Consider the following 15,377-nt stretch of genomic DNA (forward strand, 5'->3'; position numbering starts at 1 on the left):
TCAGCCTCCCGAGTGCTGGGATTATAGGCGTGTACCACCACGCCCAGTTCTGACAAGGGATTTTTAATTCTGAAAAGCCAAGTCCAAGTTGTTATGCAGCTCTTTTCTGGTTTACCTCACATGTGACAAGGAACTAATTGGCAGTTCACAAAGATGAGCTGTGATTTGTTTCTCACCCACAGCTGGGGAGAGTCTAGGGATATAGCTTAGCGGCACAAGGCTGGCCTGGCAAGCCCAAGGTCCTGAGTTTGATTCCCAGCCAAAAAAAAAAAATTCCTGGGAAATTTTTAAAACATCAGTGTCTTAATTGAACAGGGGTAGCATCCCAGATGCTATCTCCCCTGCCCCTTGGTTCTAATAGTGCAGCAGACAGGATTAAGAGGAGGTGCATCACTGGGTCCACCTCTGATGTTTGTGATTCAGTGGATCAGGCTCAGAATTTGAATTGCCAGCCCTTTCCCAGGAGTTGCTGATACTTCTAGACTGGGATCTGACTTTGAGAATCTGTTTTAGAGGGCTTAACCTCACAAATGGGTACATATGCTTCACAAAGTGGAAGCCAGATTGTGGACCCATTAGAAGGAGTATCAGATCAATTTTCAGAGAAATTGCAATGACAAATGGGGTCTCTAGGTTGAGGTAACCATCCTCAATCTCTTTCTCCAAGGGGACAGAATATGCAAACAGAAGGAAAGAAGATCCTGTAATATAAATGTCATTATTTTAAAAAACAGATCTTGGACTAGGAGTGCAACCCAGTGGTAGAATGTGTGCTTGCATAGTACGTTTGAAGTCCTGGGTTCAATCCCTAGCACCAAACAACAAAACAGGGAGGGATGACGGGGCGGGGCGGGGGGGGTGGGGAATCTTGGTCAGAGCCTTTTTTTTAAATAGTACTGGGAACTGAACTCAGAGCCTCGCACATTCTAGGCAAGCACTCCATCACTGAACTACACCCTCAGTTCATGAACTTTTTTTAAAGGTATCAAGGTTTTACATTTATTAAAGACCTGAAAAGAAAAATATGCTCTGCAGAGCAAGTTCAGGCCAACTAAAAGGGAAAGGAGTACACTCTGCAGTGTGAGAGTGGACCACTGTGAAAGACAGAGTATACAGTGGCTTGAACTTCTTTTGAAGTCCACATGCCCACATGCCTGTAATCCCAGCTACTAGGGAGGCTGAAGCAGGAGGATTGAAAATTTGAGGTCAACGTGGGCAATTTAGCAAGACTGTGTCTCAAAAAATAAAAAGGGGGTGGAGTGTAGCTCAGTGCTAGGTTTCCCTAGCATTCGCAAGGCCCTGAGTTCAATCCCCAGAGCCAGGAATAAAGATGTCCAACTCCCTCAAGCTCCCCTACAGACCTCTCACTCTCATCGGCAGCTTTCTCAGCTTCTTCCAGCTTTTGCAGGGCAGTGGCCAGACGCTCCTGTGCACGGTCCAGCTCCTCTTCAACCAGCTGGATCCTACGGTTCAAGGAGGCCACCTCTGCCTCAGCCTGCATTTGAATGGAAGAACAGAAAAGGAAGGTGGAGGCATGGTGAAAAGGACCAGCTGTGACAGTAAGAATGGGACTGACTATAGACCGAGAAGTCGCCAGCGTCTACTACGGCAGAACCTGCCTTAGCTTAGATGCACTAGGATCGAGTAGATGTAATTTTACATATATATATATATATATATATATATATCAACAAACTCCCTCATGTTCCACAGGAAGCATCTTTTAAAACTCGGTTTCTTGTCCCCATCAGTGACAGCACCATCCTTCTGGACTCAGCTAAAATTCCTGAACACACCGGGGGTCACAGAAGACAGCTGAGAAGGGCTTGCTCTGCCTGAGAGCTGTATCTCATGTTTAGCAACTTTCTTATAAATGTCTCATAAAGTGGAAAAATAAATAAGCAAGGCGTCTCAAAGAGTTAAGTTGTGAATTAGCAATTTGCTGTGTAACTCAAGTTGTTAACCTTCAGATCACCTTACCTACTACATGAGGGAGATAACTAGCCAAGGGCGAGTTATCTCTTCTTCCGGAAGAGACTTCCAGACTGGAAAGCAAAAGAATGAAACACAGGGTTACCTACACCTTACCCTGTCAGCATGTTCTTTTGCTCCCTTGGGGTGTTGAGGAAAGAAGAGCTCCTTCTGACTAAAATTCTGTTTTGATAACATTAGACAGACAAAGGTTTTGAGAAAGGGAGGGAGGCAGGGAGAACAATGTTTCCACCATTCCCACTATCACCCCTCCAAACTTCTGAACTGTCTCCTCTGTTTCTTAAGTCTCCCTCTTAGCTTCACCCTCCAGTACAGCTCATGACAATGTTCTCCTGGTCTGTATCCCATGACTTGACAGAAGCTTCAGTCTGGGTAGCCCAGTGTTCTGGCTACCGACCGAACGAGAAACAAGCAACGGAGGAGGCAGCTGGCATGTGGGAGAAAAGCCTCCTTCCTGTGACTATCTTAACCACACAAGAATTCAACCTGCCCTGCACGCCACCCAGTTCAGATGTTATCCAAGTGCCTGGTAAACACGATCTCTCCTCTGTAGTTCAGGCTGCGCCTGAATTCCATTACCCTGATTTCCTCCTAGCAGGCAGGGGTGGTGGCAGCTGTAGAAATCTGGGCCACCAGTCTCGTGGAGAGGAGAGGGATATAGCCCAAAAGACTCCTATTAACTATCAGGATTTGAACAAAAATTTCCATATATACAAAAGATTCAAGGAACTGGGAAAGGGGACAGGGAGCTGGAGATATAATCTAACCACCAGGCTATAGGAAAGAAAAATCAAGCAGTATACATAAGCTGGAATTCCTAAGAAACAATCTGTGTCCCTAACTATTCAAAACATCAAAACAGTCACAAAGACAAGTATTCTCTGCTTCTGTCTCTTCTAGGAAAACAGATGTCTCCTAGAATAACACAGATTTCTCATAAATTCAACAAGGCCAATCAGTCAAGAGCAAGGCAGGCTATTGGGAACTCTGAAACACTGGCAGTATTTACCAGTATTTACCTTCTTTCAGATGCCTAAAATGAAATGATGAAAACTGGAACTAAATTTGGAGGAAGCTCATGAAATGTAAGTCCCTATCCAGCTCAGTAGTTACCCAAACTGAAGCAAAAGATAACAGGCTCTGGGGGTGGGGAGGGTGCAGTTCCCATGACAACAAGCAGGCTCGGCAGTTTCTCCCACAAACCAGCATTTACAATAGAATTCTTCGCAAAGCTGAAAAGGGAGGAGGAGAGCAAGAGCATGAACACAAGAACAAGCATAAACCAAAAGCAGACTCCAAGATGAGACCCTCTACAAAAGCTTCAGAGAAAGCGGGGGATGGTGGTGGTGTGTGGCCATCCTTGGACATAGCTGTTTTTTGTTTGTTTCCTTCTCCCAGAGAAAGTCAGTTGTCTTTATAAAGTAACAAAAGACTGCAGAATCAAGGTCTCATACTTTGTCAAAGGAATAAGGAAGACAACCTGACTTTTAACTCCACCCAAGGCCTATGTCTACTCCTTGTCACTCAGCAATGAAGTACCGATACAGCAGATCCAACAAGCTATACCTCTGCTGACCAGACTGCCCCTGGGGCTCCTGTGATCAGTCCAGGTTTTGGCACGCCTGCCTAGATGTGGTCTTGGCCCTTCAGCCTGCCTACCTCTGCCCAGCCTGGACAGTCTGACGCTTTTTCCTTCAGGTAATAATAGGATTCTCCATTGCCCAGGAGGTGAAGATCTTGGATGAGGAGGTGGCAGTGGAATGAATGCAGCAGCGTTGTGGTCAATTAGAAGATGGCTGACAGCAGCCTCAGCTGTGAGTTTGGTTTAAATGCTACCATGCCCCGTGCAAGGAGAGTTCCAAGTAGTACACCATAGCCTTCACTGAGAGACACTGACACGGAGCTGGTGCTCAGAGGCAGAACAAGGCCAAGGACAGAAGGGGATTAGCTTAAATTTGGCACTCGGCCACGCTGGGGTTTCTCTTTTTAGATAAAAGAGACAGATGGAACTCAAAGGGAAGAGAGTATACTAGAAGTTAGCCTTGAGCTTGGAGTGCAGCCCTGCTGGAGTTGACTGCATTCACAAATCTACCTACCCAGGGAGCCAGACACTGTGTCCTTAGGGAATGTAAGTTTCACTGAAGGGTGGCAAGTTGTGAGGGAGCAGAGCAATCACCCTGCCCAGAGTAAACAAAGGTGGGGCCTAGGAGGAGGCACTGGAGCAAAGGGCTGTTTGCCTCTCCCCTGTGAGCCTGTGTTCCATGAAGAGGGGTGGGGGAGAGCCACACCATAGGTATTCCCACTTCAGAGTCCAGGAATATGCGACTAAGGCCAGAAACTGCTATTCAAAGCCACTCACCCTCAACAGTATACCAGGGAAGTTAGGAGAGAAGTGGGGGGTGTTAAGGTGAACTGTACACTTAAGAATAGTTACAAAGCCAGGTATGGTGGTGCACACCTGTAATTCCAGCACTTTGGAAGGCCAAAGCAAGAGTATCTCAAGTTCCAGCCCAGCCTGGACAACTTAATGAGATTCTATATCAAAATAAATGGGCTAGGGATGTAGTTCAGTTCACTATGCTAGTTCAGTCTCCAGTACCACCAAAAAAAAAAAAAAAAAAAAAGTTACAATGGTTAGCCCAGCTTGGTAGTGCATGCATATAGTCCCAGGTGCATATGTGGGAGGCTAAGGCAGAACGATCACTGGAGCCCTGGAGTTCAAACCTAACCTAAATCCCAATGGTAAATTTTCCGCTATGTATATTTTTATCACCACCACCAAAAAATAAGAAAAGACTACATTAAATTTTATGTTGTCACCAGTGGCACACACCTGTGATCCCAGCATTTGGGAGGCCAAGGCAGGGGGATCACTGAGTTCCAGGCCAGACTAGGCTATATAGTGAGTTCAACACCAGCATCAACTACATAGCAAGACCCTGTCTCAAAGAAAGAAAAAAAGAAAGAAAAAAAGGCCAATGTCCCAATGTCCAGGCCAATAGCAGAAAAAAAACAACTTATTTCAGAACTTCAGTGTTTCAGCTTTGTAACAAGAGCAGCTTAGATGATCACACAAAGGAATCTAAAAAACAGTAAGAATTAACAGTCCTACTAACAGCATGGGAAAGGACCAGAGAGTGCTGTGCTTTCAGATCCAGAGGAAGCAGCGGCAGAACCCACATTCCAGAAAGCCCTAACAGAATCACAGGTCTCCGGAACAGCCCTTCCCTTCCACACAGCTGTCTTCTCTGTAAGGGTTCAAAGTTCACTATAGCAAAAAGTCGAAAGATTAGGCTGTCAAGTTAGGGGACAGAAGACACTGGTTTCACCAATATTTAACTATCATTCTACTTCCCCTTCTGAGTACTTCCTCACAGCTCAATAAGCAAATTTGGTAGGCTTTGAGGGAAGGAAGTAGCTTGAAAAACATGTGAAACTGCTCATTCTATCACCCCAGAATCACCAAAGGCAGGAAAAATGAAGCCAAGTGTTCCTACAAGGAAAATTACCAAATCCCAGGATGGACACACAGGTCATCTACCCTGGAGCTATTGCTAGGGGGCCCAGATTTAAATGTGCAGCCTAAGATTCTGCAGCTCAACACAAAACCAGTTCCTTCTGCAACATTCTGTCTTCCCCTTTAAGGCTATTTGGTTTCCAGAACAAAGGAGATGAGAAAATGTCACCAGTTATGAAGAGTCTCACTTGAACGAATAACCAGAAGTTGCTAGCATGCCAAACAGAGGAACACACCTAGAATAGGATGACCCAGCTGCGCGTCGGGGCACACACCTGTGTCTCAGCACTAGGAAGCTGAGGCAGGAGGATTACAAGCTTGAGGCCAGTGTGGGCTACACAATGAGACTCTGTCAAAACCAAAGTGTCTGAGAAAGACAATAAGCTCTAGCATCTCTGTACCCAGTATAAAAATAAGTACTCTGACACAGACTGAGGGTTAATCTGGAAGACAGCTGTACCTTTCCCATCCTTTTCCAAACTCCACTCTCCACCCACTAAAAACATTCCCATTCACTCTCTGGAGGAGCGGGAAAAAGAAAAAAAAAAAAAAAAACTTACCAAGAGAAAAAAAATTGAACACCAATAAAGCATAAGAGTGCTGTCATCAAGGCTTCACACGTGAGCAATGGTTACTTTGGTCTTAAAATCCTCCAAAACCCATTCTCAATTCAGGAGATCTGCTTACTAAAATTGGTCAACCACTTCTAAACAAAAAGTGGTTTCAAGAAATCTCAAGAAATCACCATTCATCCCACCAGGTGAACAAACATAGATCTTTAGGGGGAAAAAAAAAGAGGGGTTGTACTATGTAATTAGGAAAGTAGCAAAAGAACATCACTAGATGTAAGCCGAACTCGTTATTCTGTTTCTGCCCACACCACGTTGCCCAGGTCAATCAGGAACCCTGAGACTGGCTGGCACTGCATCTGATTCTCGGCAGTGCACTCCCTTATCAACTCTGCTGGCAGAAATGTCTCTCCACGAGTTCAGCTTGCACTGATCACACATCAGCAACAACATGTGCACTAACGTAGGGAGAGCAGTACCATGTCTCCCTCTCGCTTCCCGTCGCTGGAGTGTGGGTGCAACAGTTGCAAGTCCCCGTTAGAGGAAAGGGCCCCCCGGCCGGAGGATGGAAGGCGGTGCTGTGGCCTCGAGCTCCACCAGGGAGGGAGGGCACCGCGCTTCCTCTCGGCCGACTGCTGCCTCATTTCCTGAGGAGGAGGAGGGAGCGGAAAAGCTGCCAGCGGGCCAAGCCGGGGGCTTTCCGGTGGTTCCCACCCTGCAGCCCTCAGCCTCTCAGAGGTTAGTTAGGGTCTCTGCCCCGCCCAGACCGGAGGAGCATCCACTACAGACGCTCACCCCTCGGGGGAGAAACCTCCCGCCAGAGCAGAGCCCCCAGCCCTTCAAGGGGCTGTGGGGGAGGGAGCGGCGCTGAGCCCCTCCCCTGGCCGCGCCCGGCTCCGAGGGACTGAATGAATGAGCCGCGAGGAGAAAATCCCTCCCCCGGCCCCGCGAGGCTCAGTTCCTTCAAAGGTCAAGACTGGTCGCTAGAGCACGGCGGCCCCTCTCCCGCCTTCTGGGAACCGAGCGCCATCCACCCTCTGGGCTCCAACTTCGACTCCGGCTCTTCTAGCTCCACAGCAAAAGAGACCCCGTTCCAGATGCTAGTCGCTTCCTCACGCGCCTCGCCCTCTCCGTACCTGTTCCCGAGCCCGCCTTTCTCCCTCCACTTCCCGCTGGAGGCGTTCGGCCCTCTCCTCTGCATCATCCGCCTGCTGCTGAAGAACCTGGATCTTGCGCTTCACCGCCTCGATGGTGGTGATCCCGGCCATAGTGCCCACCCAGCAGCCTCTCAGTCTCAGTCCCTGCCTCCTCGGTTAGGCGCTGCAGCCGCTTCTCGCCCCTACTTCCGCCTGCTCCGCCCTGAAATACCGGAACTCACCCACCCGCCCGGAAGTGACGTCGCCGTGTCCGCCCACTGCCAGGCAGGCGGGAAGAGCGCGCTGGGCGCTGGGCACTGGGCGCGGCTCCCCGGTTGCTCTAGATGACTGTTCCCGGCCAGTTTTTCCTTGGGCCAGTAAAGGAGGGTGGGGTTGGGAAACGGACAGCTGCCATGGTAACTGGGTGGCGCTTCAAGGTCTGGCTTGTTGGGCCAGGCGGTTGCGCACAAGGGCTGGCCCATTTTCAAGTATAGCGCTACCCATTACGCTCTCGCAGTTGACCCTGTCTTCCCGCCCGCACTTACCCTCTAGGCCGGGCATCCTGTATCCTCTTCACCATAAACATCTCACAAGCCTCAGCTTTCACACACCCCGCCAAAGACTCCAAAACTTTTAAGAAAAGCCTAAAAGACTTTTGGGGACTGATTTTCAACGACCCTCTCGCTCCAACTTCCTTTCGAAATCCGCTCAGGTAGATTCTCTCCCGTTTCCTGGAAGTCGACGAAGGGAACTACTGGAGTGGAAGAAATGGGCAAATTGGCTAAGTTCTCATTCTACTTAGTATTATTATAAACTTACGTGTTCTATTTAGAATAGCAGTCTTTGCTGCTGTCGGCTCCCCACTACTAAGCTACATCCCCAGCCCTTTCTTAAAATTTAGCAAGACCCTGAGGCAGGGTCTTGCTAAATTGCCCAGGCTGGTCGTGAACTTCTGATCCTACTGCCACAGCCTTCCCAATACCTGGGATTCCAGGTGTGCACTGCCTGTTTTGAGAGTCGGTATACCCCATAAATTAACCTGCCAGCCCCTTGGAATAATTCAGATCCTGTTAATTCAAATATCTGGGAATGAAGGCACATGCCTATAATCCCAGCACTTGGGAGGCTGAGGCAGGAGGGTCCCTGTGAATTTGAGGCCAGGCTGAGCTACATAGCAGGACCCTGTCTAAAAAAAAAAAAAAACAAAAAACAAAAAAAAAAAACCCACAACAAACATCACTGAAATTTCATTTGTACATGAGTGAATCGCTCACATTCTATCAGGAAAGGAGTCCTTATTACAGATTCCTGTTACCAGATCCTTTGTGATAGGAGTGCCTGGAAAATTACTGTGGAATTGAACCTCTATCCTGTGTTATGATTTTCACCATTTTCACTGCCACATGTGCCTCTGAGAGCCCCAAGGAACTATTTATGAGTTAGAAACTGTTCCTACAAGAGTATCATGCAGGACTTCTGGAAGCACAATGGTAAGAGACTTGACATTTCTATCTTCCCTCTACTTTTCTGTATTCCTCCAACCTTCTCAGTAAGTAATAAGATAAGTTTTTCTTCTGGTGCAGCTGTCCTTTCCCTTAGAGAATTAGGATATATAACAGGACCTAGAATTAAGAATCCTAACCCTTGAAAGTGTTAGGGAGATAGTCACTGCTCTCAACGTCTGGTTCTGGTTCTGAAAATGCATCCTTCAGAGGATTTGCCTTCTTCTTATTGGAAATACTGAGCAATGAAACTATTTCAGAGAAACAAACTTGGACAAATAATCTTCCCAGTAGCGTACCCTGTACACGATGATGCCCCTCAGCATCAGGAACTGGGAGGGAAGAGCAGGATTCTGATTCTCAGTAAACTCTGCCCTTATGGCCTAAGATTTTGTTTCTAAATTGTTTTGAAGTCTCATCTGCGGGTCTGTGGGATGGGATTTTGTTGTCCGGGTGCTGATCAGCAGAGGGCACTATTGCACCGCCCGGAGACCCAGTGAAGAAGAAGGAGATCGCAAACCCAAGGAGAGTCGAACAACGAGGCATTCCTGAGGCTGGTAGATTTGAACAGATAATCTTCTCTTGATCCACAGAAACAGATGGGCTGACTCCTGAGAGTCTTTAGAAGCATGATGGGTAGGCAGCAAAGGACTCAATGCTATCGTTATCCTGGTGACAAACAATCCAATGCAACATATCATCAAGTGGATCTTTCCATGGTTATCCTTTCTCATCCATCCCTCCCAAACCCTGCTCCTTAAAATGGTGCTGTGACTTTTATATCCTAAACTTTGTACTTCCGTATCCCCTTGTTTTTCTCTAAACAGCCTCTGATTCATCTCGGATTCTGAGGACCTTAGATGTGGTTGCATAAGAATGTGAATATCTGCTTATTGCCACAGAACCGTTAAAATGGAGCTATCTCCATTTAAACCACCTTTAAGTGTGAAGTATATATCTGGTACTGGGGATTGAACTCAGGGCTACTGATCTATATCCCCAGCCCCGTCCTTTTTTTTTTTTTTTTTGAGAGTCTCCCTAAGTTGTCCCACTTAACCTTGAATTTTTGTTACTCTTACCTCAGTTTCCCTAGTAGCTAGGAATCAAATGTACATTACCATGCCTGGCTTATATAGGTATGCTTTACCTCAATTTATTTTTTTTGTTTTTGTTTTTTGTTTTTTTTTCTCCGGTACCAGGAATTGAACTCATGACCTTGTGCTTGCCAGGCAGGCGCTGTGCCACTGAGCTAAATCCCCAGCCCCTACCTCAATTTAAAAAATACTATTAGGCAGCCGGGAGTGGTGGCATACTCCTGTAATCCCAGCACTTAGGAGGCTGAGGCAGGAGGATCTTTGTGAGTTCGAGACCAGCCTAGGCTATAAAGTGAGCTCAAGGCCAGCTTGAACTGCATAGTGAGACCCTGTCTGAAAAAGCCAAAAATAAAAAATAAATAAATAAAAAATAGTATTAGACAAACTTAAGGAAGAAAAAATGTTTGGATTGTCCAAGCTGTAGTCCCAGCACTTAGGAGCCTGAGGCAGGAGGCTCACCCATGAGTTTGAGGCCAGCCAGCCTGGGCTATATAGCAAGACCCTGTCTTTAAAAAAAATTTCAGAATGACTGTGCCACCTTGTCCTTTCTCTGTCCAGGCAGTGCTGTCAGGTCCTACATTTTCTTAAAAGCTTCTCAGATAATCAGACCTGCCTGTGTGAACATGTAGTTAGTTTCTGACTCCTTGGCCCCCTCTTTGCCTTACAGCTTTTTGTTTATTTATTAATCTCAGAGCTGAGCTGTCTGCTTCCTTTGTGTTGGACAGAGCACCCTCCCCACAATGATCTACTGCAGATCTGGCCAACTGACCCTTGCTCACTGTTTAAAAGCATTTTCCTCCTCCTTTTTCAGCACTTTCCTCGGTTACTATAAATACTTCCCTTTCCTGCTTTGACTCTTTGAGGCTGGGGGCCATCGAATGTTTTTTGAAAGCTTACCCTCAACTAAGTATTTCTGGCTTTGCAAGTCATGGGATCCCTGTGGCAACTACTCTATTGTTAGGGAGAAAGTAGACAATGTTTAAGTGAATGAGCATGACTGTGTTCCAGTAACTTTATTTACAAACCCAGGTTGTGGTGGGATTTACACCACAGGTAGTGATTTAAGGAAAAAAGCCTTTGTTCTTGCTTCCATCTCAACCTGACCCAAGAGACCTTGGCCACGGCCTTGCTGTTCAGTTTCGAGATCTTGGATACATCTCCGAGGGTACTACTGACTTGCCAGGAAAACTAACAAAGGGCAGAATAGTTAAATGAGGTTTTTTGTTTGTTTGTTTGTTTGCTTTTTTGGTACCAGGAATTGAACTCAGGACCTGGCACTTGTCAGGCAGGCACTGTGCCACTGAGCTATATCCCAGGCCCAAATGAGTTATTTTTAAAACCAACACTTAAAATTTTTTTAAAAAACCCAACACTTTAGATCTTTAATGATTTTTGGTAAATTCCTGTATAAATACGGGGAAGTGTCTTGCATATGAATGAGTGGACCGTGTTTGTATAAAATATTTTAGAAGACAAAATTCATCCCTAGGAAATGCCTTTCTTTCTCTTTCCTTCTTTCTTTCTTTGTTTTTTTTTTTTTGTTTGTTTGTTTGTTTGTTTAGACAGGGTCTCACTCTGTAATTCAGGCTCACTTTGAATTCATTATGTAGGCCAGGCTGACTTCAAACTCACAGTTTCTCCTGCCTGACCTCCCAAGCACTGGGATCACAGACATCTGCCACCACACCCAGCTTGGGAATTTTCCTTATTTTCCAGATCACACTGATGTATTGCCTAGAGCCTCTGTTACTCTTCTCTTCCAAGGTCTCAAATTAGACCTTGTGGGGGTTTTTTGTTTTTATTTTTTTGAGACAGGCTCTTACTATGTAGTTCAGGCTAGCTTTGAACTCACTATGTAGCCCAGGCTGGCCTTGAATTTGCGAAGATCCTCCTGCCTCAGCCTCCCCAATTGCTGGGGTTACAGGTGTGTGGCATCATGAACAGATAAGACTTTGTTCTTTTTCTTGTTCCTGGAACGTGTCTCCTCAAGCCTACATACTGTTTCAGACTCAAGACTTTCCCAGGGAATTGTTACCCAACACCTCACAGAACTGTTACTCACCTGACAATGTACTTGTTTGTGAAAATGTCGCTCCCCCTGGCCATACACTGGAACCAGACAGATCCAGCCACTTGTACCTGTAATCTAGGCTAGGCAACTCCAGCAGGCCACCAAGCACTTGCACAAAGCCCTGGGCATAACTTGTGGGTTTATTTTTTTGATATAATTGTTGGTTTTGTTTGTTTGTTTTACAGTTTTCCAAGAAGAGAAAATGCAGTTTGATATAGCTGAAATATTTGGAAATCAAGTGTATGTAATATATATTATCTAGTTTGTGTTTCAAACCTATGGTATCATATATTCAAATTTATGAATATAAATTCATTCATTCTGCTTCCCTGAGCCATTGAAGGTGATGGAAAACCAAAGAGAAAATCAGAAACCTCATGGCAGACAGACTGTGAGAATCTGTTTGTGAATGGTCCGCATGGTCCTAGCTATTTTCCAAAACCAAACATGGTTTTAAGCATTTCAGACTCAGGGTCCTATTTTTCTGTTAACTCAATTTTCTGAAAAACGACTGTATTTTTATCCATGCTGAGCTGTTCCTTTATTGCTGTTAAGATTCCTATGTAGGCTGAGCTGGAGGCATGGTGGCACATGCCTGTAATCCCGGTACTCGGGAGGCTAAGGCAGGAGGATTGTTGAGAGTTCAAGGCCAGCCTGGGCTACAAAGTAAGTTCAAGGCCAGCCTGAACTGAATAGTGAGACGCTGTCTCAAAAAAAAAAAAAAAAAAAAAAAAAAAAAAGATTCCTATGTGGAGCTGGACATGGTGGCACATTCCTGCAATCTCAGCACTTGGGTGGCTGAGGCATGAGGATCACCAAGAATTCGAGGCAATCCTAGGCTACATAGTGGGTTCTAGTAAAATTTGAACTACATAGCAAGACCCTGTCTCTCAAAAAAAAAAATTCTATGGTTGGGAGTATAGCTCAGCAAGGACTTGGGTTGAATCCTCAGCATACCCCCACCAAAAAAAATACTCTTATGGTACTTTTTTCCCCCAAAATATTTCCCTATCTAGTCTCTCATTAATCTTTGTTTTTTTTGTTTTTCTCCGGTACCGGGAACCGAACTCACGACCGTGCGCTTGCCAGGCAGGCGCTTTGCCGCTGAGCTAAATCCCCGGCCCTCTCATTAATCTTTGAAGAAAATTTCAAGGTTGAAGATGAAGGAAAGTAGGTGATTATAAGATAATATGCAATGTGAAAAGCTATGTAACCCAGGCTGGTTTCAAACTCACAATCCTACTACTCAGCCTCCCGAGTGCAAGGATTACAAACATGTGCTTATTTCTCCATTTCCAAATGGAGAAATCAGCCCTACAGAAGCTGGGTAATTTAGTCAAGGTCAAGGGAGGAGGTCTTGTGGTAGTGCTTTCATGCCTAAGTTTCCTTTTTAGTTGCTTTTTTATGAGGGGGTGGTTACTGGCATTCAAACTCAGGACCTACCTCATGCTTGCCAGGCAGGCCCTGCACCACTGAGCTATATTCCCAGCTCCCTTTTTAGTTTCTGTTATAGTCCACTCTAGGGACCTCTCTGCTGCTCTTTGAGTAGTGGTTCCTAGATCATCTCAGTGCCATAAAGTTAGATGCCTACTTCAGTCACCAGAATAAAGCCATATAGGGTCAGGGTCAGCATGACCTCGATTTCCTATTGTGAAATCTGAGCTAGCTTTGTTGGTCAGTTGCGAGATGAGAGATTCCCTATTAATACACAAGTCCACATGCCAAACCTTGTACACAATAGCTAAGAATGTGGCATGGGGGAGGAGGTGGGATACATGATAGCAGTCTGGACTTAAGAGTCCTCTCCCTTTGTCCAGGTCCTGAAAAAGATCAATTTCTGGAGGTGGGGGATAAAAATGAGACTTCTACATGCCTGCTATTTATTTACTTATTTATTTTAATCTTGCAGTGGTAGAGATTGAACCCAGGGCTTCATGTGTGCTAGGCAAGTGCTCTACCCCTGAGCTACAACCCCAGCTCCAACATACATTGTTTAGCAGGGGAAAGGGGTTCTGGAAATCAAAATCAGGGCCCTTTATCACTGGGGTACATTGCAACCTTTTAAAAAATTATTATTTCAAAATAGGATCTTGCTAAGCTGCCCAGGTTGAGCTCAAACTTGCCATCCTCCTGTCTTAGCCTCCCGAGTTAATTGGGCTTCCAGGCATGCTCCTCTGCACCTGGCCCCAGCATGTCTTTGAGAAAGAAAATATGCACCATCACAAGGGTATACCAGCATGTGGTTTTGTGCAAAAATGTATGTGGGTATATACATGTGTGTTCTGTATACCAGTGAGTAGTGTATATGCCAAAGCATGTTTGGAATGCAGTCAGAGGAAGATCTGTATGTGTAGATCAACCCACCCCCCCACCTCTCTAATACTCACATCAGCTGCTTTCTTCTCTGCTAGCTCCAGCTTCTCCTGGGCATCTTTCAAAGCTTCAGAATACTTGTCCAGTTCATCTTCTGTCCCTTTCAGCTTCTTCTGCATGGCTGCTAGTTCATCCTCCAGCTATAGGAGCCCCGAGAGTCACACACAAAAACATACATACACAATCATATGGACTTGGACTCTGATAGACCCCCTGAGCCCAGTGTTCCCAGCCACTTTCTGCCCACTGCTGCAGGAGTTATGCTATGGCTTTTAGCTGTGACTCTTCCATCTCTGACCTTAATATGACCAAGCCATCATGAGTTCTCATCCAGGACCCTTGGCGGGTAGAGATGTCTGTGATTCTATTTTAAAGAGATGGTGCATGCTAAACTCCTCTTACATTGTCCTTTAGAAATCAGGGGTTCTCCTAAAACATGGTTCACTTCAGATGCACGGTGGCCCAGAAAGGGCCACTGACTTTCCCAAGGTCACACAAGTAGTCTGGGGTAGGTACCCTATATTCCTCTACCAACACACCGAGACTGGGGAGTCCCTCCACTCAAAGAAGTTGCCGACACTAGTGGTTTTCCCATTTCATGAAAACCCCCTTCTATCTCATGGTCTTATTCTCCAGCATGCGAGAGACCAGTGCCGATGCCCACCTGTTTACTTCTTTCTTCGGCCTGTTTCTGCTCAGCTTCAGCTTGCTCCGCCCTGTCCAGAGCGTTCTCCTTGTCCAGCTTCAGCATCTGCATCTTTTTCTTGATGGCCTCCATCATGGGCAGCAGCTGCTGGTGAGCTCACCTGTGAATGCTCTAGAACTGGAGACCAGGGTAAGGAAAGAGGGGCTGCGGCTTGAGTGCTCAGGAGGTCCCCAGACTTGAGCCTTTATCTGTGCTCACAGCTCCACCTCTCATTCCGAATATGGTCTTCCCTACCCCATCATTGTTCTCCCAGGAGAACACAGGGTGAGACACATTGACAGATTGACATCATCAGCAGAAAAAAAAAGGAGGAACAGCTGAGGCTGATTTTAGACGAGGGAAATTGAGGAGGGGAGAGTTTCTCCCTGTCCCTGAAACTTACCACTCACTCATTCTTTTTTTTTTTTTTTTTACCAC

General features: G+C 46.0%; 1 protein-coding gene across 15 annotated transcripts in view; it reads right to left on the bottom strand.

The window, feature by feature from the left end:
- The window catches only part of Tpm3 (tropomyosin 3), a 30,721-nt gene extending 15,589 nt beyond the window's left edge, over positions 1-15,132 (bottom strand). For 6 of the 15 annotated variants that reach the window (XM_005411475.2, XM_005411476.2, XM_005411478.2 and 3 more), the window contains exons 1-2: positions 7,215-7,446; positions 1,362-1,495 (exon numbers count right to left, since the gene is read on the bottom strand). In XM_005411475.2, the coding sequence (XP_005411532.1) occupies positions 1,362-1,495; positions 7,215-7,346 (266 nt within the window). In that variant the 5' untranslated portion in view covers positions 7,347-7,446. Of the gene's footprint in view, positions 1-1,361; positions 1,496-7,214; positions 7,447-14,268; positions 14,395-14,918 lie in introns of those variants that run through there. The other 9 variants (XM_013508243.1, XM_013508242.1, XM_005411470.2 and 6 more) reach the window with 6 other exon arrangements.
- Between the last annotated feature and the right edge of the window lie 245 nt (positions 15,133-15,377).

The sequence above is a fragment of the Chinchilla lanigera genome, unplaced genomic scaffold, assembly GCF_000276665.1.
Source record: "Chinchilla lanigera isolate Chin_1 unplaced genomic scaffold, ChiLan1.0 scaffold00144, whole genome shotgun sequence".
Lineage (NCBI taxonomy): Eukaryota > Metazoa > Chordata > Mammalia > Rodentia > Chinchillidae > Chinchilla > Chinchilla lanigera.